General features: G+C 49.2%; 1 protein-coding gene across 2 annotated transcripts; it reads right to left on the minus strand.

Annotated features, from left to right (window-relative positions):
* Positions 1–1,435: 1,435 nt before the first annotated feature.
* Positions 1,436–4,883, minus strand: LOC119309217 (serine/threonine-protein kinase 16-like). Of its 2 annotated transcripts, none has more exons than XM_037585254.1 (6): positions 4,571–4,883; positions 4,106–4,248; positions 3,649–3,780; positions 2,917–3,102; positions 2,414–2,538; positions 1,436–1,907 (listed from the first exon to the last, which is right to left on the minus strand). In XM_037585254.1, exons 1-6 carry the CDS (start codon positions 4,761–4,763, stop codon positions 1,682–1,684), a joined length of 1,005 nt encoding a protein of 334 aa, XP_037441151.1. In that variant the 5' UTR covers positions 4,764–4,883; the 3' UTR covers positions 1,436–1,681. The 2 variants fall into 2 exon arrangements, with proteins under 2 accessions (XP_037441151.1, XP_037441150.1); XM_037585253.1 differs by having other exon boundaries at positions 3,649–3,789.
* Positions 4,884–25,723: the final 20,840 nt, after the last annotated feature.

The raw sequence follows: 25,723 nt of genomic DNA on the forward strand, positions 1-25,723 counted from the left end.
ATGGCAGGGTCAATGTAGTAGGAAGCGGGAGAGAAGGCCAAAAGGAATGACGTCGGTGCTGCCACCAGTGTAGTAGGAAGCGAGCGAGTAGGCCGAGAGGAACGACGCCGACGGTGGCGCTAGTGTAGCAGAATGCGGGGGAGAAGGCCGAGAGGAACGACGCTGAGAATCACGCCGGTGTAGTAGGACGCGTGCTAGGAGACCGAGAGGAACAACGCAGACGATGGTGCCAATACAACAAGACGCGGGAGAGGAGGCCAATAGGAACGATTAGGAGGGAGTAGGTGAAGGAGAATAAGGAGTGTCATTAAAACAAGACCACACATATATGTACAGTCCACGAGGGAGATGTAGATCTACTCGTCTATGATCATCGAAACAGAAAACGTGCAACAAGAAAGTCGTTTGAAACTGCGAGATGAAACTATTGGTCAAAGAGACGTGCGTGACAAACTTGGCAAAATTATCCAAAATAGCTCCAAACATGAACATGGAATTGAACATTTACAATTAACGAAACTATGAACCGGTCTCCTGAATGGAACCACAACATCGATGTGCTTCTTTTTGGTGTAGACGTTATCTACAATCGAAGTTGTGTAGACCAGAAAGGGACTAATAAGTGAACGAGATTAGGAGTTAAACGAACAAACCACGTGCAACCTCGCACCACGTATCACGCCGCACAAGGTTGCATCGCTGGAGCCACCCACGTGGGCTCTTTTGCATCACGGGAAACCGATTCATAGCGAGCTTGGCTGTGATGTGCTTTAAGATTCATGCTATGCAAAGCCTGGGTGGCGATGTGCTCGTATCACACAGCACAAGGTTGCATCGCTGGAGCCACCCACATGGGCTCTTTTGCATCACGGGATACCGATTCATAGCGAGCTTGGCGTGATGTGCTTTAAGGTTCATGATATGCAAAGCCTGGCTGACGATGTGCTTTAAGGTTCATGCTATGCCTTCCAAACATTGAATGCATACAATCGAATGGGCTATTTTTGTACAGCCTGTATTGAAAATTTATTGGGATTTGGGGAAATGCTCTTAGTTAGGGAAAGTAACCTTCTCAACCCGAGCTCAAATGAGTTTGGATGAACAGCAAAATCAAAATATAAAAATAAAAAAATCTGATTTTTTTTGTATGACAAACATTGACAAAAGTTCTGAGAGCTTGAAAAATTCCATCATGAAATCACATTTGTTGGCAAATAAAAAAAACCCAGAATCAGTGCTCCAAAATGCTTTCGGAAGTAGCATTTTCAGAGTATCGATATCGGGTTTTTTTTTTTGCGACAGTTCCACAAATGTGATTTCATGATGAATCTTTGCAAGCTCTTAGAACTTTTGTCAGAAAAAAAAATCAGTTTTTTTTTTCATTTTTTTACTGTTCCTTGTGTACTTCAACAAAAACAGGAAGAGCCTGGAGAAGTAGAAGGCGAAGACAATAACACATGTATTTTTCGTATTCAGCAAACATTTTGTACAAGATAAGCGAGTAATATAACTCCCAAGAGTTAGAGAACGACATATCGGTAACAGCCTGAAAGTTACATAAAGAATTGACACTGAGCCTATTCCAAAGGATGAAAAGGCCTAGAGCATGAGTCTTACAACATGTCCCCTTTTGCAATCGTATAAGGAAGAAACGAGTCAGAACAGAATATGCAAGCTGGCTTTAAGGAGAGTATTTCTCCACAAGCTTGTCAACGTGGAGACGTATGTCATTGATGTGAGGGCGCATCTCGGGCTGTGGCTGAAGCATCCAGGTAACAAACTTGTGAAGTGCGTCAGGGTAGGGAGCGCTCGGTAGCGCTGGCCACTTCAACTGAGCGTTCATAATGGCCAGCTGCAAGCTTCCTCCAGATTCACCAAGAGCATACTCAAAGGGAGAAACACCATACCTACAAAGAACAGAAACGTGAGCATCAGTGATTTATTAAGTAACTACAGGTTACCGCCCCAGTTGATAAGTTGACAGCATTCACGACTTCTCCAAGACCCAGTATGATTGTATCTTGATGAGCTTCATGAAATATGTTTGATTAAAAACTTGTACCAATTTGAGTTTGACCTTTAAGCAGTAAGCCATCTAAAGCATAAGGCATGATTTATAACTACTTTCATTCTTAATTACTCCTGACTTGAAAAGTTGATGGGATAACCATTTGTTGTACTAAATTCCACAGGCTGTCACTTGTCAAGACTGCGAAGAAAAAGGGAGATGAATACTAAGCTGACATAATTTCTAATAAATGTGTCAATGGGTTATGCACTGAAGCAGTTGGAGATTTGGAGCGAAGGTACACCACAAAATAATTGAGAATCATAATGAAACATAAATCAACAGGAGATGCAACTTGACCAAGCATAGTAAATTTACACTGCGACAAGCCATGAGGGACCTTACATGATCGCATAAAGAGTGCAACCTAGCGACCAAATGTCTGTCCTCTCATCGATATCAGCATGACTTGGGCAGTCCCACAATTCAGGTGCGCGAAAAGGTGCAGAGCAATGCTCGGCAGCCCATTCCTGCACCGAAGAAAGATATACATTAGTGATGTTTCAATTGCCATTACTTCTAAAGAACTAACTTTTTGTAAGTATAATAGTTGCATACTCAAAAGTAAGGATGAGTTATCTAGGTGATTTTGCTTTGGCTGAAGGAAAGAATAAAGTAACACCTGAATTTCTTAATATGTGCAGCAAAGTCACTCACAATCGTAAAACTAAAAACAACACTAGAAACAGAAGAGCATTTCTAATAAATCATCCATTCATCTGGAAAGTGAATAAAAGTACTGTGATGGGACAATGGCAAAATGTCCTAAATGATTATATGAAAACCAAAAACAATACGTTATCAAGAAGAGCAGTCTTTCATGAAAAGGCCATGGAGCTAAGACAAACCTGCAACCGTAATGCTTCAGAACGAGAACGAATTTGATTTCTTGCAGGCCGCGAACTCCCAAAATCCATCAAAGTTGCAAGAGGTGCTTGCCCTTTTCGGCGGGTTACAAGAACATTGCCAGGCTTGACATCATTATGGGCATATGGTGGATCAAGACTATGCATGTGCTTCAGTCCTTCACAAATCTGTTGGTACAATTATATTAGTAGACAAAGGGAGATGGGGAGATGCAAAGATGTAACGGCTAGCTATACTTTTCTAATTCAAGTCAGTACGTAATGCACACTTTTAATTCTTAGTTACGTTGAGTGTACAAACGAAATTCCTAGTAAACAGAGAATAAAGTAAGACAGGGGCATAATATGATGCTATCTTCAAAATCCTGAAGCCGAGCTATTCCCAAGTTAGCAAGAGTTAAACTGTAGTCACGTTTATGTAGTACAAAAATATAGTGCGTCGTCACCTGTGATTATACTCTATAGCTTGCAGAGGATGCAATATATGTAAGTCAATGTTTCAGTAATACACAACAGCACATAAGTTGTGACAAAAGCTTGTTCAGTTGTTCTTCGGAAAAGTCGCTAAGAATAGCATGACAGGTCAATACCGAACATCAAACTTAATAAATGGTAAAAGATCACTACAACGATGAAATCAAGGAAGTTCCAAATAGCACTATGACATCATCAAGAAACAGTACATTTATACTACTTTCCAGTAAAAAAGCTGACCTGTTGGAATATTCGCAAAACATCGACCACCGAATAGAACTCTTTCCTAGACTGCATGACTGCAGCATTGTCGAACAGAGTACCATCCAAATGGACTGGGAAGAGTAAGTATGCTTCATGGCTCCAATCTCCCTGTGTACTCTATAATATCATATAAGATATCTCAACATGAAATGTACGTTCAAAGGTATGAATATGATGATTGATGAATAATTAACATTAAGTTGCCTATAAGATGTTATGGCAGGCTAACACATTACTGAGTTTATTTCATCAAACATTTAATTGATGTATCTCTAGATTGTACTCATCAAACAAAAATGCCTCAGACTGTCAGACACACATACAATATTGACCAAAGTTCAACTAACTTGCCTAGCTTCAACATGCATACTTCAAGACTCTATGGCATATGGCATCACAGGGCACGGAAGGCAGGTGCAAACCATGTTTCTACCTTAACTGCTATTATGGCATGGTCAAGAAGCGGTAGCAGATTGGGGTGGTTGAACAAGGACGAAACGCGGATCTCCTCCTTCACCAGATCCAGCTGCTCCCTGCTCTGTATCAGCACCTTCTTCATAGCATATGTCCCGTCGTCTGAACCAACATTAGCACGGCAGCATCAGAATCATAGAAATCTCATAGAATTCCCAGATTCACGCACCAACGGAAACAAAAAACTTCAGTTCTATGCAACAACCAGCATTACAAAACTTAAACCCTGCTCATGACAACATCTAGTAGCAGGGGCGGAGCGGAAGTAGCAAAATCCACATGATTCTGAATACTAAACCACACAGGTGCATTTGTCGGCTCAAGAAATGTGAAGGATTTCATTTCACGGGTTCAAAACGAACGCGCATAACCTGTGACACACGCGAGACACGGAGGCTAGTGGGGCGGGATCGGATGGGGGTACCTGAGACGTGGGAGGGGTGCCTGTCGCGCGCGGCGTCGGAGGAGGCGTCGTGCTCCTTGACGAGGTAGACGAAGGCAAAGCCGCCCTCGCCGATCTGGCGGAGGACGCGGAAGCGGCGCTCGTTGATCCACACGTCGCCACCGCCAGTCGCTGCGTCGTAGAGGGCGTTGAGCCCCGAGAGGGAGCACCCCATACTCGGCGCCCTTCTCCTCGCCGCCGGCGAACTCGGACGCGCGTCCTGGTCACCGGCGACTGCGGTGGCGGAGGGGTGGGTGTCAGCTGTGCTTGTTTAGTTGGTTCGATGTTTTCACGGGTCCACCCTCAGACAATGACTTTGCGCCCCTCCGTGTTGTTTTTTCTCGAATATGCACGGATGTACATATCATATATTAAAGAAGGAAAGACATAGAAAGCCTTCATCAGTCAATTACAAGTGTGGTGATTACTCACACATATGTACAATACCACTCCACCTAGTACACATAATACTACTCCTCCCCACTAATCCACCTCGCTAAACCCGCAAACACGAACTCAACGTTTCCTTTCATAAGTCCCGAACGCACCCAAGTCCTTCCTTCCGCCTCTATTCTTCGCATGAGCTGGTGGATCGATGGCAACTCGCCATCAAACACCACAGCGTTCCGATGCTTCCACAACTCCCACAGTGCCAATAGTAAGATAGCATGCAGATTTTTTGTGACCATCGTATTCAACCTTTGCTTCGTACAGAGCCAAGATTGTAGTGAATCTTGCGGGGTTGGCGTCCACCCAGGCTTCCCCAACGCCGTGCAGACCGCCGCCCAGATTGTCCTGACGAAAACACAGGTTAGCAGCACATGGTCTATTGTCTCCTCCTCTTGGTCACAAAGTGGGCACTTGTCCTGATGCGGCAACCCTCTTCTAGCAAGCCTGTCAGACGTCCAACATCTGTTGCGCAAAGCCATCCACGTAAAGAATTTGCATTGTGACGGAGCTCGTGATTTCCACGTTAACTCCGCAGTCGGAATCACCTCCCGGCCCCAAAACTTGGCAGCGTACGCTGATCGCACGGAGTATTGCCCCTTTGCTTCCCAGGACCAAGTGAAAACATCCGGGCCAGTCTCTGTGGGTTCCCATGCCTGCACTCTTTGCCAAAGCTCCAAATACTCTTGCAGTGCATGTGTGCCAAGATCAGGATTAATGCAGTAGGCCCAAGAGCCATTCGTCACCACCTGCCCGAGCAGGCTCGTCCTCCTAACACGGCTCGGAACCAAGCTGTAGATGGTCGGTGCAACTTCCTGAATCCTCCGTCCATCAAGCCATCTATCCTCCCAGAAAAGCGTGTTCACGCCATCATGCGACGTGCACCTTGTTGCCGCTTGAAAGATTCTCATCGAGTCATCAGGCACTCTGATTTGGAACTCACTCCATGGTCTATCCTTGTCCGTCCTTTGCAGCCACGGCCATCTAGCTTGCATTGCCACATTCATCCATCTCAGGTTGGGCAGCCCTAGGCCTCCTGCCCATTTAGGGGCACACACCGCATCCCAAGCAACTGCACAATTTCCACCGTTTGCTTCCCCTTTTCCACACCACAAGAAACCTCGACACACCTTATTCATGGCTGTCACCGTTTTGATAGGAAGATCCAATGCCATCATCACATGTATGGGCATCACACATAGAACAGATTGCACCAATGTAAGCCTACCACTTTTAGGCATGAGGGAAGCCTTCCACTTTGGCAGCTGATTCGCCATCTGATCCACCAGATACTGTAACTGTGTCGCTGATTGCTTTCTTATGCACAAAGGCAGTCCAAGGTAACGCACCGGGAAAGCTCCCACTGGACAACCAAGCTCCTCACTCGCCATAGCGATGCATTGTTCCGAACACCGTATCGGAAGTGCAACGGACTTCCTCATGTTTATGCGCAGGCCCGACGCCTCACCAAAGATATCAAAGACGCTTTTGCAGATTGCAAGATCCATTGGTTCTGTCTTGGTAAACAGGACTACGTCATCCGCAAAGAACGAGAGCCTTTTCTTCATACCCGTTGTCCCCAACGGCTGCAAAAAAACCCCTGCTTGCTGCCCACTCAAATAGACATGTAGTGGCTCCATGGTGAGGATGAATAGCATCGGTGAGATAGGGTCTCCCTGATGCAGCCCCTTGCAGTTGTAGATTGTGCGGCCAGGGTCTCCATTCAACATTATCCTGGTGGTGGACGTCACTAATATCCCACACACCCAAGATCTCCACCTTGAGACGTGGTAAAATGAAAGGCAGCATGCAACTCTTGAGAAGATTGATCACGTCTTCGTTTCGAACGAGTGGGATGAGGCGTTCCCCTCATGCTTCCTCTCAGCGCTGGGGACGGCTATATCAAATCACTGCCCACTGATGCTGGACATGAACATGGAGATACACATACGAAAGCACTTCAAGTTTGAATCTTTCTGGGTTAAGGCGGAGGGCTTTATGGAAACAGTGCAAGTGGCATGGAACTCTGAGCCCGTGGCATCTAATGTATACCTTACACTACACAACAAGCTCAAAGCAACGGCCATGTCTCTCCAGAAATGGAGCGATCGGTGGATTGGTAATGTGAAACTGCAAATACGTATAACATTGGAGGTGATTCACAGACTGGATGATGCCATGGATGCCAGACCTCTGTCGGCTGCGGAAGTGGAGCTTCAGAAGTGCTTGAAAAGAAAATTGTTGGGCTTGTGTTCTCTTGAACGGACCATCGCTAGGCAGCGGTCTCGCATGCTGCAATTGCGCGAAGGAGATGGTGACACAAGATTGTTTCATCAACAAGCAAGTCATAGACAAAGAAAGAATACTATCCGGGTTGTACGACACAATGGAAACCTGTTCATAGGTCAAGAAGAAGTTGCGGATGCAGTGGATGACTATTTTGGACAAGCTTTTGACTTCTGTGCTGCAAGGACGCATGCGCTAAACCTCGCGGCTCTTCAGCTGCCGCAACTTGATCTTGAGCATCTTGAGGTGCCATTTACCGATGAGGAAGTCGAGAAGGTCATCAAATCCATGCCACAGGACAAAGCACCAGGGCCAGATGGGTTCGCGGGTCGTTTCTATGCCACGTGTTGGCATATCATTCGGTAGGATTTCATGGCAGCTATGGCATGCTTCTATAATGGAGATGTGAGAGGTATGGCCACAATCAACAAATCTCTTGTTTCTCTCCTACCCAAGAAGGATGGGGCATTGGATGTGGGAGACTTTCGGCCTATCAATCTTGTTCACGGGGCTATTAAGATCTTCGAGAAGGTTCTAGCCTCCAGGCTGGTGGTGGAGCTGCCAAATCTGGTTGGGAATCATCAAAGTGCTTTTGTCAAATGAAGATCGTTGCATGACAACTTCATGTTAGTCCAGAGCATGGCTCGTCGTTTGCATGCTTTGAAAAACCCAGCTGTCCTTTTGAAGCTCGACATTTCAAAAGCGTTTGACTCGGTTCAATGGCCTTTTCTCTTGGAAGTTTTGGAGCAGTTTGGTTTTGGCTCTAGGTGGAGATCTTGGGTGTGTGGGATATTAGTGACGTCCACCACCAGGATAATGTTGAATGGAGACCCGGGCCGCACAATCTACAACTGCAAGAGGCTGCGTCAGGGAGACCCTATCTCACCGATGCTATTCATCCTCACCATGGAGCCACTACACGACTATTTGAGTGGGCAGCAAGCAGATTTTTTTTGCAGCCGTTGGGGACAACAGGTATGAAGAAAAGGCTCTCGTTCTTTGCGGATGACGTAGTCCTGTTTACCAAGCCAGAACCAATGGATCTTGCAATCTGCAAAAGCGTCTTTGATATCTTTGGTGAGGCGTCGGGCCCGCGCATAAACATGAGGAAGTCCATTGCACTTCCGATACGGTGCTCGGAACAATGCATCGCTATGGAGAGTGAGGAGCTTGGCTGTCCAGTGGGAGCTTTCCCAGTGCGTTATCTTGGACTACCTTTGTCCATAAGAAAGCAATCAGCAACACAGTTACAGTATCTGGTGGATCAGATGGCGAATCAGCTGCCAAAGTGGAAGGCTTCCCTCATGCCTAAAAGTGGTAGGCTTACATTGGTGCAATCTGGTCTATGTGTGATGCCCATACATGCGATGATGGCATTGGATCTTTCTATCAAAACGGTGACAACCATGAATAAGGTGTGTCGAGGTTTCTTGTGGTGTGGAAAAGGGGAAGCAAACGGTGGAAATTGTGCAGTTGCTTGGGATGCGGTGTGTGCCCATAAATGGGCAGGAGGCCTAGGGCTGCCCAACCTGAGATGGATGAATGTGGCAATGCAAGCTAGATGGCCGTGGCTGCAAAGGACGGACAAGGATAGACCATGGAGTGAGTTCCAAATCAGAGTGCCTGATGACTCGATGCGAATCTTTCAAGCGGCAACAAGGTGCATGCCGCATGATGGTGTGGACACGCTTTTCTGGGAGGATAGATGGCTTGATGGACGGAGGATTCAGGAAGTTGCACTGACCATCTACAGCTTGGTTCCGAGCCGTGTTAGGAGGACGAGCCTGCTCGGGCAGGTGGTGATGAATGGCTCTTGGGCCTACTGCATTAATCCTGATCTTGGCACACATGCACTGCAAGAGTATTTGCAGCTTTGGCAAAGAGTGCAGGCATGGGAACCCACAGAGACTGGCCCGGATGTTTCCACTTGGTCCTGGGAAGCAAATGGGCAATACTCAGTGCGATCAACGTACGCTACCAAGTTTTGGGGCCGGGAGGTGATTCCGACTGCGGAGTTAACATGGAAATCACGAGCTCCGTCACAATACAAGTTCTTTACGTGGCTGGCTTTGCGCAACAGGTGTTGGACGTCTGACAGGCTTGCTAGAAGAGGGTTGCCGCATCAGGACAAGTGCCCACTTTGTGACCAAGAGGAGGAGACAATAGACCATGTGCTGCCAACCTGTGTTTTCGCCAGGACAATCTAGGCGGCGGTCTGCACGGCGTTGGGGAAGCGTGGGTGGATGCCAACCCCGCAGGATTCACTACAATCTTGGCTCTGTACGAAGCAAAGGTTGAATACGGTGGTCACAAAATTTCTGCATGCTATCTTACTACTGGCACTGTGGGAGTTGTGGAAGCATCGGAACGCTGTGGTGTTTGATGGCGAGTTGCCATCGATCCACCAGCTCATGCGAAGAATAGAGGCGGAAGGAAGGACTTGGGCGCATTCGGGACTTATGAAAGGAAATTTTGAGTTCGTGTTTGCGGGTTTAGCGAGGTGGATTAGTGGGGAGGAGTAGTATTATGTGTACTAGGTGGAGTGGTGCTGTACATATGTGTGAGTAATCACCACACTTGTAATTGACTGGTGGAGGCTTTCTAAACCTTTCCTTCTTTAATATATGATATGCACACTCGTGCATATTCGAGAAAAAAACAACTTTTGCTCTAATTATTAACCCAATCCCCAAATCTCATCTGATGACCAAACTAAGAGCAAATCTAGTGGAGTCGATAAAACAGACTGAACTCCATAATAACTGCCGTTTTTACGAATATGTCGCAAAAATAATATTCTAATCGAGTCGACAACCCAAACTTCAACGCTAGAAAGTATAGATTGGGATCCAGCATGAACCCTCATGCCTGCATATTTGGAGAAATAAGGGGGTATTTTAGAGCGCACTCCACTATAAAAACTAGTAGATACCCCGCGCGTTGCTGCGGGATTTCTTGTGTTATGCTGGTATGAGAAAGGAAGAACTAAAATGCACATTGCAATTGTTGGCATATGCATGCACAATATGCATGAAAATAATTGAATGGGAAAATAGGCCGATGGTAGTAATAGTTTTTTCGTTCAACTTAAAGCCTCAAATGCTTGATACAGAAGGAAAACAGTAAAGTTTTCGATCCAGTGACCGCGCCAGATTATTTTGTATACATGGGAAAATAATTTTATCATCAATAAATATGGCATGCAAGATATATGAGCAAGATGGAGATTATATGAGATGTTTGATAGGTAAGGGGGAATTTACTTTAGCACCTTGATGGGTTAAGACTTGAGATTGTAGAAGCTACAGTACAGAAACCATTCCAAGGGAGATCAACAATCCAATTCATAGATAAAGAGGCAAGTGATACTAAAAACGATAAGTAAAATATCAAAAGAGCTACCTACCTAGCTACAGTCGCCAACAGCAGCGGCAAAACAATTATTTCATTGCTTGACTGATGGAGTTTGCAAAATGCTGTTGCCGGATGTTGGGTTCCGGCAGACCCTTAAGGTTCGAACTCTGGGATGCGCACAAAGATCTTTCCCCTACCGATTCACGTCTGATCGCCTCGCGAGAATCTAAGCTAGAACGATGAACAACACGAGGGACACAAGATTTATACTGGTTCGGGCCACCGTTGTGGTGTAATACCCTACTGCAGTGTATGGTGTGGTGGATTGCCTCAGGGGCTGATGATGAACAGTACAAAGGATGAACAACCTCGCGAGAGGTGTTCTTGAGCTGGTGCGATGAACTGCTTAGGTGAGTTCGATCGCCTCTCGGTCTAATGAGCACTTGATGAGTTCGTCCCTTATCTCTGTGGTGGCTAGTCCTATTTATAGAGGCCCTAGTCCTCTTCCCAAATATTGAGCGGGAAGGGCGCCAACAACGACCATTTTGAAGGGGAACATCTAGTACAAATTATTCTGACTAAAGTTGGTCTTCGGCTGCCAAAGGCACTGGTGATGACGCCGTCCTGGGCTCCACGGTGACCTCCATCCTGCCGCTCTGCTGGTCTTGGTCTCGTTGCACTAAAATGGCAACCTTTCCCTGATGCCTCGGTATTCCAGGCCTGTGCTTGCCCCCTTTGCACCAAAGAGGAAACAAGCACACTGAACAGGCCGGCGCCCGCCTGGTCTCGATCGTCATGGCTTGCGTCACGAGCACCTCGCGAGGTACCCTGCCTTGATCTCTCCGCCTCCTCGCGAGCCTGCCTGGCGAGGCCATCTCTGAGGAAGCCGTGTGTCGTCCGCCCCGCGAGGCTTGGCCCCTCGCGAGGGTCTTGAGTCTTGCGCTGATGAAGATGGGCCGTACTGGGCCACCACTCGAGCCACGCCGCAGGCCGCACGCAGGCAAGTCTGGGGACCCCCATTCCCAGAATGCCGACAGTAGCCCCCGGGCCCAAGGCGCGCTCAGACTTGGCTTAACGGAGAAGTGAAGGGGCAAGTGCGGAGCGCCGCGGGCCCCATCAGCCTGCGGCCTTGGGCGCTGCATGGCAATTGATTGGATGTGGGCGTCTCCGCTTCCCCACGCTGCCTCGGCAACTGCTCGACTTGACAAGTCCCTGCATGCAGAAATGGGTCATGATTACCTATGATCGTGGAGGTCGACGGTTGGCCTCCTCCGAACTATAAGTAGGACGGGTGAGAGCCCCTGCAGTCCATCTCTTCCTGCTTCTCCCCTTCTTCTTCTTCCTCGCCCTTGCTCCACTCTACGCCAATGGCGCCGATCCGCCGGTTTTCAGCGGAAGAGAAGGAGAAGGCCCCCCGAGAGGGTCCTGACCCGCTTCCGCTGCAGAAGCGGCCTGTCCCCGGCCGCTGTGACGTGGTCGCATGGCAGGAGACATCAAGGCCCTGGTACGAGCGGCCGCCGCCTGGGTTCCCGCTGCCCTTGTACGCCCGAATCGCGGGCCCTGGAGAAGAAGACGCCGAGCGACACCGCTAGCGAGTAATGGCGGTGCGTGTCGTCACCCCTGGAGTCCATGCTGAGGGCTCTTCTCGCGAGCTTGCGCTCCACGCCGCTAAGCCTCCACGCTCCTGGATTCGCCTTCCTCCCTCCTTCGCCTTTGAGATGCCGTCGAGTGAGTCTCTGGAGCTCTGGCTCCAGCATGCTGACTGCAGCACCCTTGCGACCGGGACGGAGGTCGCGGTCGTCGCTCCGGGCAAGGTCTACATGACCCGGGGCTGGGGCGAGATCGCCCGGGTCTACCGGACAGGGGGTGCCCGTGTAATTCATCTCAAATACGATGGCACCTCCTTGATGTTCTTCAAGGTCTTTGACACGGAAGGATATCGGCTGGAGTGCTGCCCCAAGGAAAGCGGCCGGGGCATCGAAGTGGCGAGGACCAGGCCTGCCAACCGCTTCCCCGACAGCTCCTCAGGCAGAAGTGGAGGAGCCTGAGAATCCAGCGACTCCCCCGAGCTTCACGTGACTCCGAAGACGAGCGACGACAGCTACGAGCCCCCGAGCTCGCGTCGCGCTTGGAGCAAGGCGGCTTCATCTGGCCGCCGATGCCACTGATCTGGATGGGGTTGGCGCCGGCGCCTGGCAGCCCACTGTTGATGATGGCGTCTCCTGCGGAGGCGCATGTAGTTAGCGTTCCTTAGGATTAGCACATTTTGTTCCCTGCGAGGAATCGAAGCAACACCCCGTGGGGGTATGTAAGGCGCCTGCCATGCCTTTTGTGAATATTATCATTATTATGAATCGATGCGAGATGCTTGTCCTGTCTCGACTCGGCTCCCCCTTTCTATCCTCGCGGGGGCTTGGTGCTCTATGCTGACAGGTCCCGGTCCCCAGGCAGGCTTCAGCCGTCGCTGGTATGTGAGGTCGTGATGCCGTGGTCAAGGCCAGGAGGTGAGCGGCCCAAGGTCCAGTAAGAGCCCCTGAGTCGCGATGCTCGGGGGGTCCCCTTTAGTGCTCAAGCAGCCTCCGCTAGGCAAGAAAGGAAGGCAACGTTGCTGTGACAGAGATGCACTAGGCGTGGTCTTAGCGTCGCATTGATTTAGCTTCTGCAGGGGCGTGACTAATCTCGTGAACTTGGAGTCGTTATTCGGCGAGGTGCCCGGCCCGCGCGTCGGCAGCTGGGGTGTTGCTGGGTCGGGCCCTCGTGAGCTTCTCCCCTCTTCCCCACACTTGTTGGGGAACGTAGCAGAAATTCAAAAAATTTCCTACGTAACACCAAGATCTATCTATGGAGAGACCAGCAACGAGTAGAAAGGGGAGTTCATCTACATACCCTTGTAGATCGCTAAGCGGAAGCGTTCAAGTGAACGGGGTTGATGGAGTCGTACTCGTCGTGATTCAGATCACCGATGATCCTAGTGCCGAACGGACGGCACCTCCGCGTTCAACACACGTACAGCTCGAGATGTCTCCCACGCCTTGATCTAGCAAGGAGAGAGGGAGAGGTTGAGGAAGACTCCATCCAACAACAGCACAACGGCATGGTGGTGATGGAGGAGCGTGGCAATCCTGCAGGGCTTCGCCAAGCACCTACGGGAGAGGAGGAGGTGTCACGGGAGGGAGGGAGGCGCCAAGGGCTCAGGTATGGATGCCCTCCCTCCCCTCCACTATATATAGGGGCAGGGGAGAGGGGGGAGGCGCAGCCTTGCCCCTTCCTCCAAGGAAGGGGTGCGTCTAAGAAGGGGGGAAGGAGTCCATCCTCCCCAAGGCACCTCGGAGGTGCCTTCCCCCTTTAGGACTCTCCCCTTTTTCCTATATCTTGGCGCATGGGCCTCTAGGGGCTGGTGCCCTTGGACCATGTAGGCCAAGGCGCACCCCCTACAGCCCATGTGCCCCCCCGGGGCAGGTGGCCCCACCCGGTGGGCCCCCGGGACCCTTCCGGTGGTCCCGGTACAATACCGATGACCCCGAAACTTGTCCCGATGGCCGAAACAGGACTTCCTATATATGAATCTTTACCTCCGGACCATTCCGGAACTCCTCGTGACGTCCGAGATCTCATCCGGGACTCCGAACAACATTCGGTAACCACATATAAACTTCCTTTATAACCCTAGCGTCATCGAACCTTAAGTGTGTAGACCCTACGGGTTCGGGAGACATGTAGTCATGACCGAGATGTTCTCCGGTCAATAACCAACAGTGGGATCTGGATACCCATGTTGGCTCCCACATGTTCCACGATGATCTCATCGGATGAACCACGATGTCAAGGACTCAATCAATCTCGTATACAATTCCCTTTGTCTAGCGGTATGGTACTTGCCCGAGATTCGATCGTCGGTATACCGATACCTTGTTCAATCTCGTTACCGGCAAGTCTCTTTACTCGTTCCGTAACACATCATCCCGTGATCAACCCCTTGGTCACATTGTGCACATTATAATGATGTCCTACCGAGTGGGCCCAGAGATACCTCTCCGTTTACACGGAGTGACAAAATCCCAGTCTCGATTCGTGCCAACCCAACAGACACTTTCGGAGATACCTGTAGTGTACCTTTATAGCCACCCAGTTACGTTGTGACGTTTGGCATACCCAAAGCACTCCTACGGTATCCGGGAGTTGCACAATCTCATGGTCTAAGGAAATGATACTTGACATTAGAAAAGCTTTAGCATACGAACTACATGATCTTGTGCTAGGCTTAGGATTGGGTCTTGTCCATCACATCATTCTCCTAATGATGTGATCCCGTTATCAACGACATCCAATGTCCATGGTCAGGAAACCGTAACCATCTATTGATTAACGAGCTAGTCAACTAGAGGCTTACTAGGGACATGGTGTTGTCTATGTATCCACACATGTATCTGAGTTTCCTATCAATAAAATTCTAGCATGGATAATAAACGATTATCATGAACAAGGAAATATAATAATAATCAATTTATTATTGCCTCTAGGGCATATTTCCAACAGTCTCCCACTTGCACTAGAGTCAATAATCTAGTTCACATCGATATGTGATTAACACTCAAGGTCACATCCCCATGTGACTAACACCCAAAGAGTTTACTAGAGTCAATAATCTAGTTCACATTTACCATGTGATTAACACTCGATGAGTTTTGGGTTTGATCATGTTATGCTTGTGAGAGAGGTTATAGTCAACGGGTCTGAACCTTTCAGATCCGTGTGTGCTTTACAAATCTCTATGTCATCTCCTAGATGCAGCTACCACGTTCTATTTGGAGCTATTCCAAATAACTGTTCTACTTGGAGCTATTCTAAATTGTTGCTCCATTATACGTATCCGGTATCTCTACTCAGAGCTACCCGGATAGGTGTTAAGCTTGCATCGACGTAACCCTTTACGACGAACCCCTTTACCACCTCCATAATTGAGAAAATTCCTTAGTCCACTAGTTACTAAGGATAACTTTGACCACTGTCCCTGATCCATTCTTGGATCACTCTTGTACCCCTTGACTGACTCATGGCAAGGCACACTTCAGGTGCGGTACACAGCATAGCATACTGTAGAGCCTACATCTTATGCATAGGGGACGACCTTAGTCCTTTCTCTCTATTCTGCCATGGTCGAGCTTTAAGTCTTAACTTCATACCTTACAACTCAGGCAAGAACTCCTTCTTTGACTGATCCATCTTGAACACCTTCAAGATCATGTCAAGGTATGTGCTCATTTGAAAGTACCATTAAGCGTTTTAATCTATCCTTATAGATCTTGATGCTCAATGCTCAAGCAGCTTAATCCAGGCTTTTCCATTGAAAAATACTTTCCAAATAACCCTTTATGCTTTCCAGAAATTCTACGTCATTTCCGATCATTAATATGTCAACAACATATACTCATCAGAAATTCTATAGTGCTCCCACTCACTTCTTTGGAAATACAAGTTTCTCATAAACTTTGTATACACCCAAAATCTTTGATCATCATCAAAGCATACATTCCAACTCCGAGATGCTCACTCCAGTCCTCAGAAGGATTGCTGGAGCTTTGCATACTTATTAGCATATTTCAGGATAGACAAAACCTTCCGGTTGTATCACACACAACCTTTCCTCAAGAATCGTCGAGGAAACAATGTTTTGACATCCTATCTGCAAGATTTCATAAATAATGCAGTAATTGCTAATATAATTCCAACAGACTCTTAGCATCGCTACGAGTGAGAAAGTCTCATCATAGTCAACTCCTTGAACTTGTCGAAAAACATCTTAACGACAAGTTGAGCTTTCTCAATGGTGACACTTACCATCATTGTCTGTCTTCCTTTCAAAATCCATATGTACCTAACAGCCTTACGACCATCAAGTAGTTCTTCCAAAGTCTACACTTTGTTTTCATACATGGATCCTCTCTCGGGTTTTATGGCCTTGAGCCATTTATCGGAATCTGGGCCCACCATCGCTTCTCCATAGCTCGTAGGTTCATTGTTGTCTAGCAACATAACTTCCAAGACAGGATTACGTACCACTCTGAAGTAGTACGCATCCTTGTCATCCCACGAGGTTTGGTAGTGACTCGATCCGAAGTTTCATGATAACTATCATAAGCTTCCACTTCAGTTGGTGTACGTGCCACAGGAACAACTTCCTGTGCCCTGCTACACACTTGTTGAAGTGACGGTTCAATAACCTCATCAAGTCTCCACCATCCTCCCACTCAACTTTTCGAGAGAAACCTTTCCTCGAAAAAGGACCTGATTCTAGAAACAATCCCTTATTGCTTTCGAATCTGAGATAGGAGGTATACCCAACTGTTTTGGGTGTCCTGTGAAGATGCATTTTATCCGCTTTGGGTTCGAGCTTATCAATCCTGAAACTTTTTCACATAAGCGTCGCAGCCCCAAACATTTAAGAAACGACAACTTAGGTTTCTCTAAACCATAATTCATACGGTGTCATCTCATCAGAATTACGTGGTGCCCTATTTAAAGTGAATGTGGTTGTCTCTAATGCCTAACCCATAAACTATCGTGGCAGTTCGATAAGAGACATCATGGTATGCATCATATCCAATAGGGTGCAACTATGATGTTCGGACACACCATCACACTATGGTGTTCCAGCCTGTATCAGTTGTGAAACAATTTCCACAATGTCTTAATTCTGTGCCAAACTCGTGATTCAGATATTCATCTCTATGATCATATCATAGATCTTTTATCCTCTTGTCACGACGATCTTTCAACTTCACACTGTAATTACTTGAACCTTTCAATAATTCAGACTCGTGATTCATCAAGTAAATATACTCAACATCTACTCGAATCATCTGTGAAGTAAGAACATAACGATATTCACTGCATGCCTCAACACTCATTGGACTGCACACATCAGAATGTGTTACTTCCAACAAGTTGCTATCTTGTTCCATCTTACTGAAAACGAGGCTTTTCAGTCATCTTGCCCATGTGGTATGATTTGCATGTCCCAAGTGATTCAAAATCAAGTGAGTCAAAACGGTCCATTTGCATGGAGTTTCTTCATGCATATACACCAATAGACATGGTTCGCATGTCTCAAACTTTTCAAAAACGAGTGAGCCCAAAGATCCATCAACATGGAGCTTCTTCATGCGTTTTATACCGATATGACTTACGTGGCAGTGCCACAAGTAGGTGGTACTATCATTACTATCTTTTGGCATGAACATGTGTATCACTACGATCGAGATTTAATAAACCATTCATTTTAGGTGTAAGACCATTGAAGGTTTTATTCAAATAAACAGAGTAACCATTATTCTCCTTAAATGAATAACCGTATTGCGATAGACATAATCCAATCATGTCTATGCTCAACGCAAACACCAAATAACAATTATTTAGGTTTAACACCAATCTCTTTGGTAGAGGGAGCGTGCGATGCTTGATCATATCAAGCTTGGAAAAACTTCCAACACATATCGTCAGCTCACCTTTAGCTAGTCTCCGTTTATTCCGTAGCCTTTTGTTTCGAGTTACTAACACTTAGCAACCGAACCGGTATCTAATACCCTGGCGCTACTAGGAGTACTAGCATAGTACACATTAACACAATGTATATCCAATATACTTCTATCGACCTTGCCAGCCTTCTTATCTACCAAGTATCTAGGGTAATTCTGCTCTAGTGGTTGTTCCCCTTATTACAGAAGCACTTAGTCTCGGGTTTGGGTTTTACCTTGGGTTTCTTCACTAGAGCAGCAGCTGATTTGCCGTTTCATGAAGTATCCCTGCTTGCCCTTGCCCTTCTTGAAACTAGTGGTTTCACCAACCATCAACAATTGATGCTCCTTCTTGATTTCTACTTTCGCGGTGTCAAACATCGCGAATACCTCAAGGATCATCATATCTATCCCTGATATGTTATAGTTCATCACGAAGCTCTAACAGCTTGGTGGCAATGACTTTGGAGAACCATCATTGTCTTATCTGGAAGATCAACTCCCACTTGATTCAAATGATTGTTGTACTCAGACAATCTGAGCACAAGCTCAACAATTGAGCTTTTCTCCTTAGTTTGCAGGTTAAGAAAGTCATCGGAGGTCTTATACCTCTTGACATGGGCACGAGCCTGAAATCCCAATTTCAGCCCTCAAAACATCTCATATGTTTCGCGATGTTTCAAAAACGTCTTTGGTGCCTCAACTCTAAACCGTTTAACTGAACTATCACGTAGTTATCAAAACGTGTATGTCAGATGTTCGCAACAACCACAGACAACGTTCGAGGTTCAACACACTGAGCGGTGCATTAAGGACATAAGCCTTCTATGAAGCAATGAGGACAATCCTCAGTTTACGGACCTAGTCCGCATAATTGCTACTATCAACTTTCAACTAATTTTTCTCTAGGAACATATCTAAACAGTAGAACTATAGCGTGAGCTACGACATAATTTGCAAAAACCTTTTGACTATGTTCAGGATAATTAAGTTCATCTTATGAACTCCCACTCAGATAGACATCCCTCTAGTCATCTAAGTGATTACATGATCCGAGTCAAACTAGGCCGTGTCCGATCATCACGTGAGACAGACTAGTCATCATCGGTGAACATCTTCATGTTGATCGTATCTTCTATACGACTCATGTTCGACCTTTCGGTCTCCGTGTTCCGAGGCCATGTCTGTACATGCTAGGCTCGTCAAGTTAACCCTAAGTGTTTTGCATGTGTTCCGAGGCCATGTCTGTACATGCTAGGCTCGTCAACACCCGTTGTATTTGAACGTCTGAATAAAACACCCGATCATCACGTGATGTTTTGAAACAGCGAACTGTCGCAACGGTGCACAGTTAGGGGAGAACACTTCTTGAAATTGTTGTAAGGGATCATCTTATTTACTACCGTCGTTCTAAGCAAATAAGATGTATAAACATGATAAACATCACATGCAATCAAATAGTGACATGATATGGCCATCATCACTTTGCTCCTTTTGATCTCCATCTTCGGGGCTCCATGATCATCGTCGTCACCGGCATGACACCATGATCTCCATCATCATGATCTCCATCATCGTGTCTTCATGAAGTTGCCTCGCCAACTATTACTTCTACTACTATGGCTAACGGTTAGCAATAAAGTAAAGTAATTACATGACGTTTAAGTTGACACGCAGGTCACAAATAAATAAAGACAACTCCTATGGCTCCTGCCGGTTGTCATACTCATCGACATGCAAGTCGTGATTCCTATTACAAGAACATGATCAATCTCATACATCACATATATCATTCATCACATCCTTTTTGGCCATATCACATCACATAGCATACCCTGCAAAAACAAGTTAGACATCCTCTAATTGTTGTTTGCATGTTTTACGTGGCTGCTATGGGTTTCTAGCAAGAACGTTTCTTACCTACGCATGAACCACAACGTGATATGCCAATTGCTATTTACCCTTCATAAGGACCCTTTTCATCGAATCCGATCCGACTAAAGTGGGAGAGACAGACACCCGCCAGCCACCTTATGCAACTAGTGCATGTTTGTCGGTGGAACCGGTCTCACGTAAGCGTACGTGTAAGGTTGGTCCGGGCCGCTTCATCCCACGATGCCGCCGAATCAAGATAAGACTAGTAACGGCAAGCATATTGAACAATATCGGCGCCCACAACTACTTTGTGTTCTACTCGTGCAAAGAATCTACGCAATAGACCTAGCTCATGATGCCACTGTTGGGGAACGTAGCAGAAATTCAAAAATTTTCCTACGTAACACCAAGATCTATCTATGGAGAGACCAGCAACGAGTAGAAAGGGGAGTTCATCTACATACCCTTGTAGATCGCTAAGCGGAAGCATTCAAGTGAACGGGGTTGATGGAGTCGTACTCGTCGTGATTTAGATCACCGATGATCCTAGTGCCGAACGGACGGCACCTCCGCGTCCAACACACGTACAGCTCGACGATGTCTCCCACGCCTTGATCCAGCAAGGAGAGAGGGAGAGGTTGAGGAAGATTCCATCCAACAGCAGCACAACGGCGTGGTGGTGATGGAGGAGCGTGGCAATCCTGCAGGGCTTCGCCAAGCACCTACGGGAGAGGAGGAGGTGTCACGGGAGGGAGGGAGGCGCCAAGGGCTCAGGTATGGATGCCCTCCCTCCCCTCCACTATATATAGGGGCAGGGGAGAGGGGGGAGGCGCAGCCTTGCCCCTTCCTCCAAGGAAGGGGTGCGGCTAAGAAGGGGGGCAGGAGTCCATCCTCCCCAAGGCACCTCGGAGGTGCCTTCCCCCTTTAGGACTCTCCCCTTTTTCCTATATCTTGGCGCATGGGCCTCTAGGGGCTGGTGCCCTTGGCCCATGTAGGCCAAGGCGCACCCCCTACAGCCCATGTGGCCCCCCGGGGCAGGTGGCCCCACCCGGTGGGCCCCCGGGACCCTTCCGGTGGTCCCGGTACAATACCGATGACCCCGAAACTTGTCCCGATGGCCGAAACAGGACTTCCTATATATAAATCTTTACCTCCGGACCATTCCGGAACTCCTCGTGACGTCCGGGATCTCATCTGGGACTCCGAACAACATTCGGTAACCACATACAAACTTCCTTTATAACCCTAGCGTCATCGAACCTTAAGTGTGTAGACCCTACGGGTTCGGGAGACATGTAGTCATGACCGAGATGTTCTCCGGTCAATAACCAACAGCGGGATCTGGATACCCATGTTGGCTCCCACATGTTCCACGATGATCTCATCGGATGAACCACGATGTCAAGGACTCAATCAATCCCGTATACAATTCCCTTTGTCTAGCGGTATGGTACTTGCCCGAGATTCGATCGTCGGTATACCGATACCTTGTTCAATCTCGTTACCGGAAAGTCTCTTTACTCGTTCCATAACACATCATCCCGTGATCAACCCCTTGGTCACATTGTGCACATTATGATGATGTCCTACCGAGTGGGCCCAGAGATACCTCTCCGTTTACACGGAGTGACAAAATCCCAGTCTCGATTCGTGCCAACCCAACAGACACTTTCGGAGATACCTGTAGTGTACCTTTATAGCCACCCAGTTACGTTGTGACGTTTGGCATACCCAAAGCACTCCTACGGTATCCGGGAGTTGCACAATCTCATGGTCTAAGGAAATGATACTTGACATTAGAAAAGCTTTAGCATACGAACTACATGATCTTGTGCTAGGCTTAGGATTGGGTCTTGTCCATCACATCATTCTCGTAATGATGTGATCCCGTTATCAACGACATCCAATGTCCATGGTCAGGAAACCGTAACCATCTATTGATTAACGAGCTAGTCAACTAGAGGCTTACTAGGGACATGGTGTTGTCTATGTATCCACACATGTATCTGAGTTTCCTATCAATACAATTCTAGCATGGATAATAAACGATTATCATGAACAAGGAAATATAATAATAATCAATTTATTATTGCCTCTAGGGCATATTTCCAACAGCACTCTCCTTCGTGCTCTACATCCTCAGGTCCCGGCCCTCGAGCGAGCTCAGCCGCCACTGGTATGACAGGTCGCGATACCGTGGGTCAAGGCCATGGGGTGAGGGCTGGAGAGCCAGTAAGAGCCCATGAGCCGTGATGCTCAGGCGCCCCCCTTTTAACGCGCGAGCGGATCGTACGGGAGAAAGAGAGAGAGGGAGCTCACGACGCCCCCCACGCTATTCCTTAGGCGGATCCTGTACACCAACACGAGGAAAACAAGGACTGCCATTACTGTTGCCAGCCAGCCATTGGTTGCCCCGAGGGAGTGATTGAGGCACTGAGGGCCTAGTGAGGTAGCGCTATGTGGGGCTGCCGCGGCCAGAGCTCGACCACTCAGATTTGTCGGTGTTGCAGGGACGGACCCATGCGCAAGCGCCGTGCCAGAGCGAGCGGCTCCAAAGGTAGGTGTCAATCGAGCAGGCGATTATCTCAAGCAGGTTAAGCATGAAGAAGCAAATCAACTTAGATAGATGCAGAGGAAGGCACACGCCGCTGGGTCAGGCCCAAGCGACTCGGGGATGATGCAGTCCGAGGGGCACCCCGAACAAGGTAAGCTGAAGACAAAAGCAAAACGGATACATGCCGCGGGGAAAGACCCACGCGACCTGGGAATGATGCAGCCCTGAGGGCGCTCCTAGCTGAAATGAAGCTTGAAAGAAGTCACCTGATACCATTGCAAAGCGAGTGTCCGAGCAGCTGACAGTGCGAGGTGAAGAAGCCAATCCTCACGAGCCCTAGGGGCTCCGAGCCTCGGGAGGCTCGTGAGGTCCGGGTGGCTCGGCGAGTTCGATCTCCATTTCCTCCAGTAGCGCGCGATGCTTGGCCACCTGAGCTTCCAGAATGCTCCTCATCAGGCGCTGGTGGGCAGCAGCTGCGTTTGGTAGGCCGAAGGGCATGCGAATGTAGATGTGCGGTGGACCCTCGCAACGCCATACGTGCGAAGGCCAGAAGCATTCCTGAGACGCAACTCGATTGAGCCCTGGGTAGTCGATGCAGACGCGCAGCCCGCCGTCCTCGCCTGGATGGGGAGCTATACTGGGCAGGCGGCGGTTGCCGCGCATGACTCTCGATTCCTGCAACTCCTGAGCAACCTTGGTGATGAACTCCTGAGGATTGGGCCCTCCTTGCCTTACGCCTTCCTGAGGAAAACGCGTCGCGAAGTACACCTTCAAGTGGTGCCCGAGCACCTCCCTCGTGATCTTGGCAAAGTCAGGGCTCCCCAAGAGAGAGCCCCCGAGCCTTGCCTGAGGAGGGCGCAGGGCGCGCCTCCCTATGCGATGGAGGGTGGCGCCCCTTGGATGGGCGCGTGTTCGGATGTGGTGCCTCCGGAGGTGCCTGCCTCCTAAGGCCTTGAGCCAGGTGACATCTTCTTCTTCTTGGGGGTTGCTTCAGGAAGGTTTCTACTCTTGCTGTCTAGGTCCTCGATTGACGTGGCTTGGAAGGCGCGCTCGAGGGAGCACACCGCATCCTTCTCTTCACAGGGGACCGTGATGACCCCGCCACTTCCTGGCATCTTGAGGACGTTGTAGCCATGGTGAGTCACTGCCATGAGCTTGGCCAGGGCTGGATACCCGAGGATGGCATTGTATGGCAGGCGAATGTGGGCGACGTCGAAGTCAATGAGCTCGATATGGTAGTTCTTGCGATATCCAAAGGTGACAGGGAGGCGGACCTGCCCTAACGGGACAGTGGAACCATCAGTGACTCCTGAGAAAGGCTTGGTTGGTTGAAGCTGATCATATGGCACTTGAAGTTTGTTGGACGTCTCGACGGACAGGACGTTGAGCCCTGCTCTGCCATCGATGAGGGTCCTGGTAACTTGCACATTGCTGATGACTGGGGAGCAGAGCATCAGGAGGACACTGGCCGTTACCGCGCACTTGAGTTGATCCGCTGAGCTGAACGTGATGGCACACGCATACCACCTAAGAGGGCGCGTGGCCTCAAGCTTGGGAATGACTGCATTCACGTCGCAAGCAAACTGCTTGAAGATGCGCTGAGAGGCTGGGGCCTGAGTGCCGCCCAAGATGCAAGCGATTGCACGCGGCTCCTGGAAGCCCCCAGCCCCCTCGTCCTGATGATGGTCTTCATTCCTTCTTGGTGGTGGTTGCAGAGGAGGAAGTCATGCGTTGCCTTGCGGGCGATCCTCATGAGGCTGATCCCTCCAAGCCCCTTCGCGAGGCTGGTCCTGCCACGGTCCTCACGAGGACGGTCACGCCACCCTTGGCGAGGGCCATGGTCGTCCCATCGTCCTCCACCTCTTGCTCTGCCTCGGCCGTAGCCCTGATCGTTGCGCTCGAGGCGTCGACCGACACGGCCTTCTCGCACGGCCCTAAGCTCTTGGCATTCGTTGGTGTTATGGGTATGGAGATCGTGGTACACACAGTACCAGCTGCCCTTGGACGACTCCGGCTGGTCCCTGCCGCGCTTCATGTCCGGCTCTGCTGCGAGCACAACTGCTCCCTTGCGCTTCACATCCATGGCCTTGGCTTTCTTCTCTTCTGGGTCTGCCGTCGGGAGCTCGAGAAGGAAGAGGCGTCCCTCCTCAGCCCTTGCGCACTTGGTCGCCAGGTTGAACAGCTCTAGAGACGTACACAGATCTTCGTGGATCGCCAACTCCTCCTTCATCTTGACATCGCGGATGCCATCAGAGAACGCCGAGATGATGGCCTCCTTGGTCACCCTGGGAATCTTGAGGCGGGCGTTGTTGAAGCGCTGGATGTACTTCTGCAAGGTTTCTCCAGGTTGCGGCTTGATGCGACGCAGGTCACCCACGGCTGGCGGACGGTCGCGAGTGCCCTGGAAGTTGGTGATGAAGCGAGTGCGCATCTCGTCCCAGGAGGAGATAGTGCCAGGAGGCAGGTTTGGGAGCCAGGTGCGGGTGCCGTCCTTGAGTGCCATGGGAAACCAGTTCACCATGACCTTTTCGTCCTCGTTGGCGGCTTCGATGCCCAGCTCATAGAGCTGTAGGAACTCCGCGGGGTCAGCAGTGCCGTCGTAGCAGGGAGGCAGGTCAGGTTTGAACTTGCCCAGCCAGGCGACACTGCGTATCTCGGTGGTGAAGGCGCGGCAGCCTGCGGTGGCCACCGGAGCTTTCTGCTGATGCGGGGCTTGCTCCTGGGGGTTCCCGCGCTCCGCTGCCTGGAGCAGCGCGAGGTCTTGACGTGCAGGCGTAGGGATGCGGTCGCGGCGCACCGATGCCGGGAGCACGCGAGCACCTTCTTGGGGACGAGGGATTTTGTGGCAGCTCCTTTCTTGTCGCGCGGGCGCCGGACGCGGTGGATCTTGTCCTGGGGCCGCGCGCCTTGGAGCCAGGGCACCTTCTTGGGGAGGAGGTGGCGGAGGCACCTCCTGATCTGCGCCTCCTGCGCAGGACGGAGGGCGAGGCAGCGAGAGGGACGGTGCAGGGGAGCCTCCTGCGGCACTGACGAGCTCGGTGATGCAAGCGAGCCACTCATAGAGGTCGTCGACGGGACGCTAGTGCAGGAGCTCACGCGCCAGGA

The sequence above is a fragment of the Triticum dicoccoides genome, chromosome 5B (assembly GCF_002162155.2).
Source record: "Triticum dicoccoides isolate Atlit2015 ecotype Zavitan chromosome 5B, WEW_v2.0, whole genome shotgun sequence".
Lineage (NCBI taxonomy): Eukaryota > Viridiplantae > Streptophyta > Magnoliopsida > Poales > Poaceae > Triticum > Triticum dicoccoides.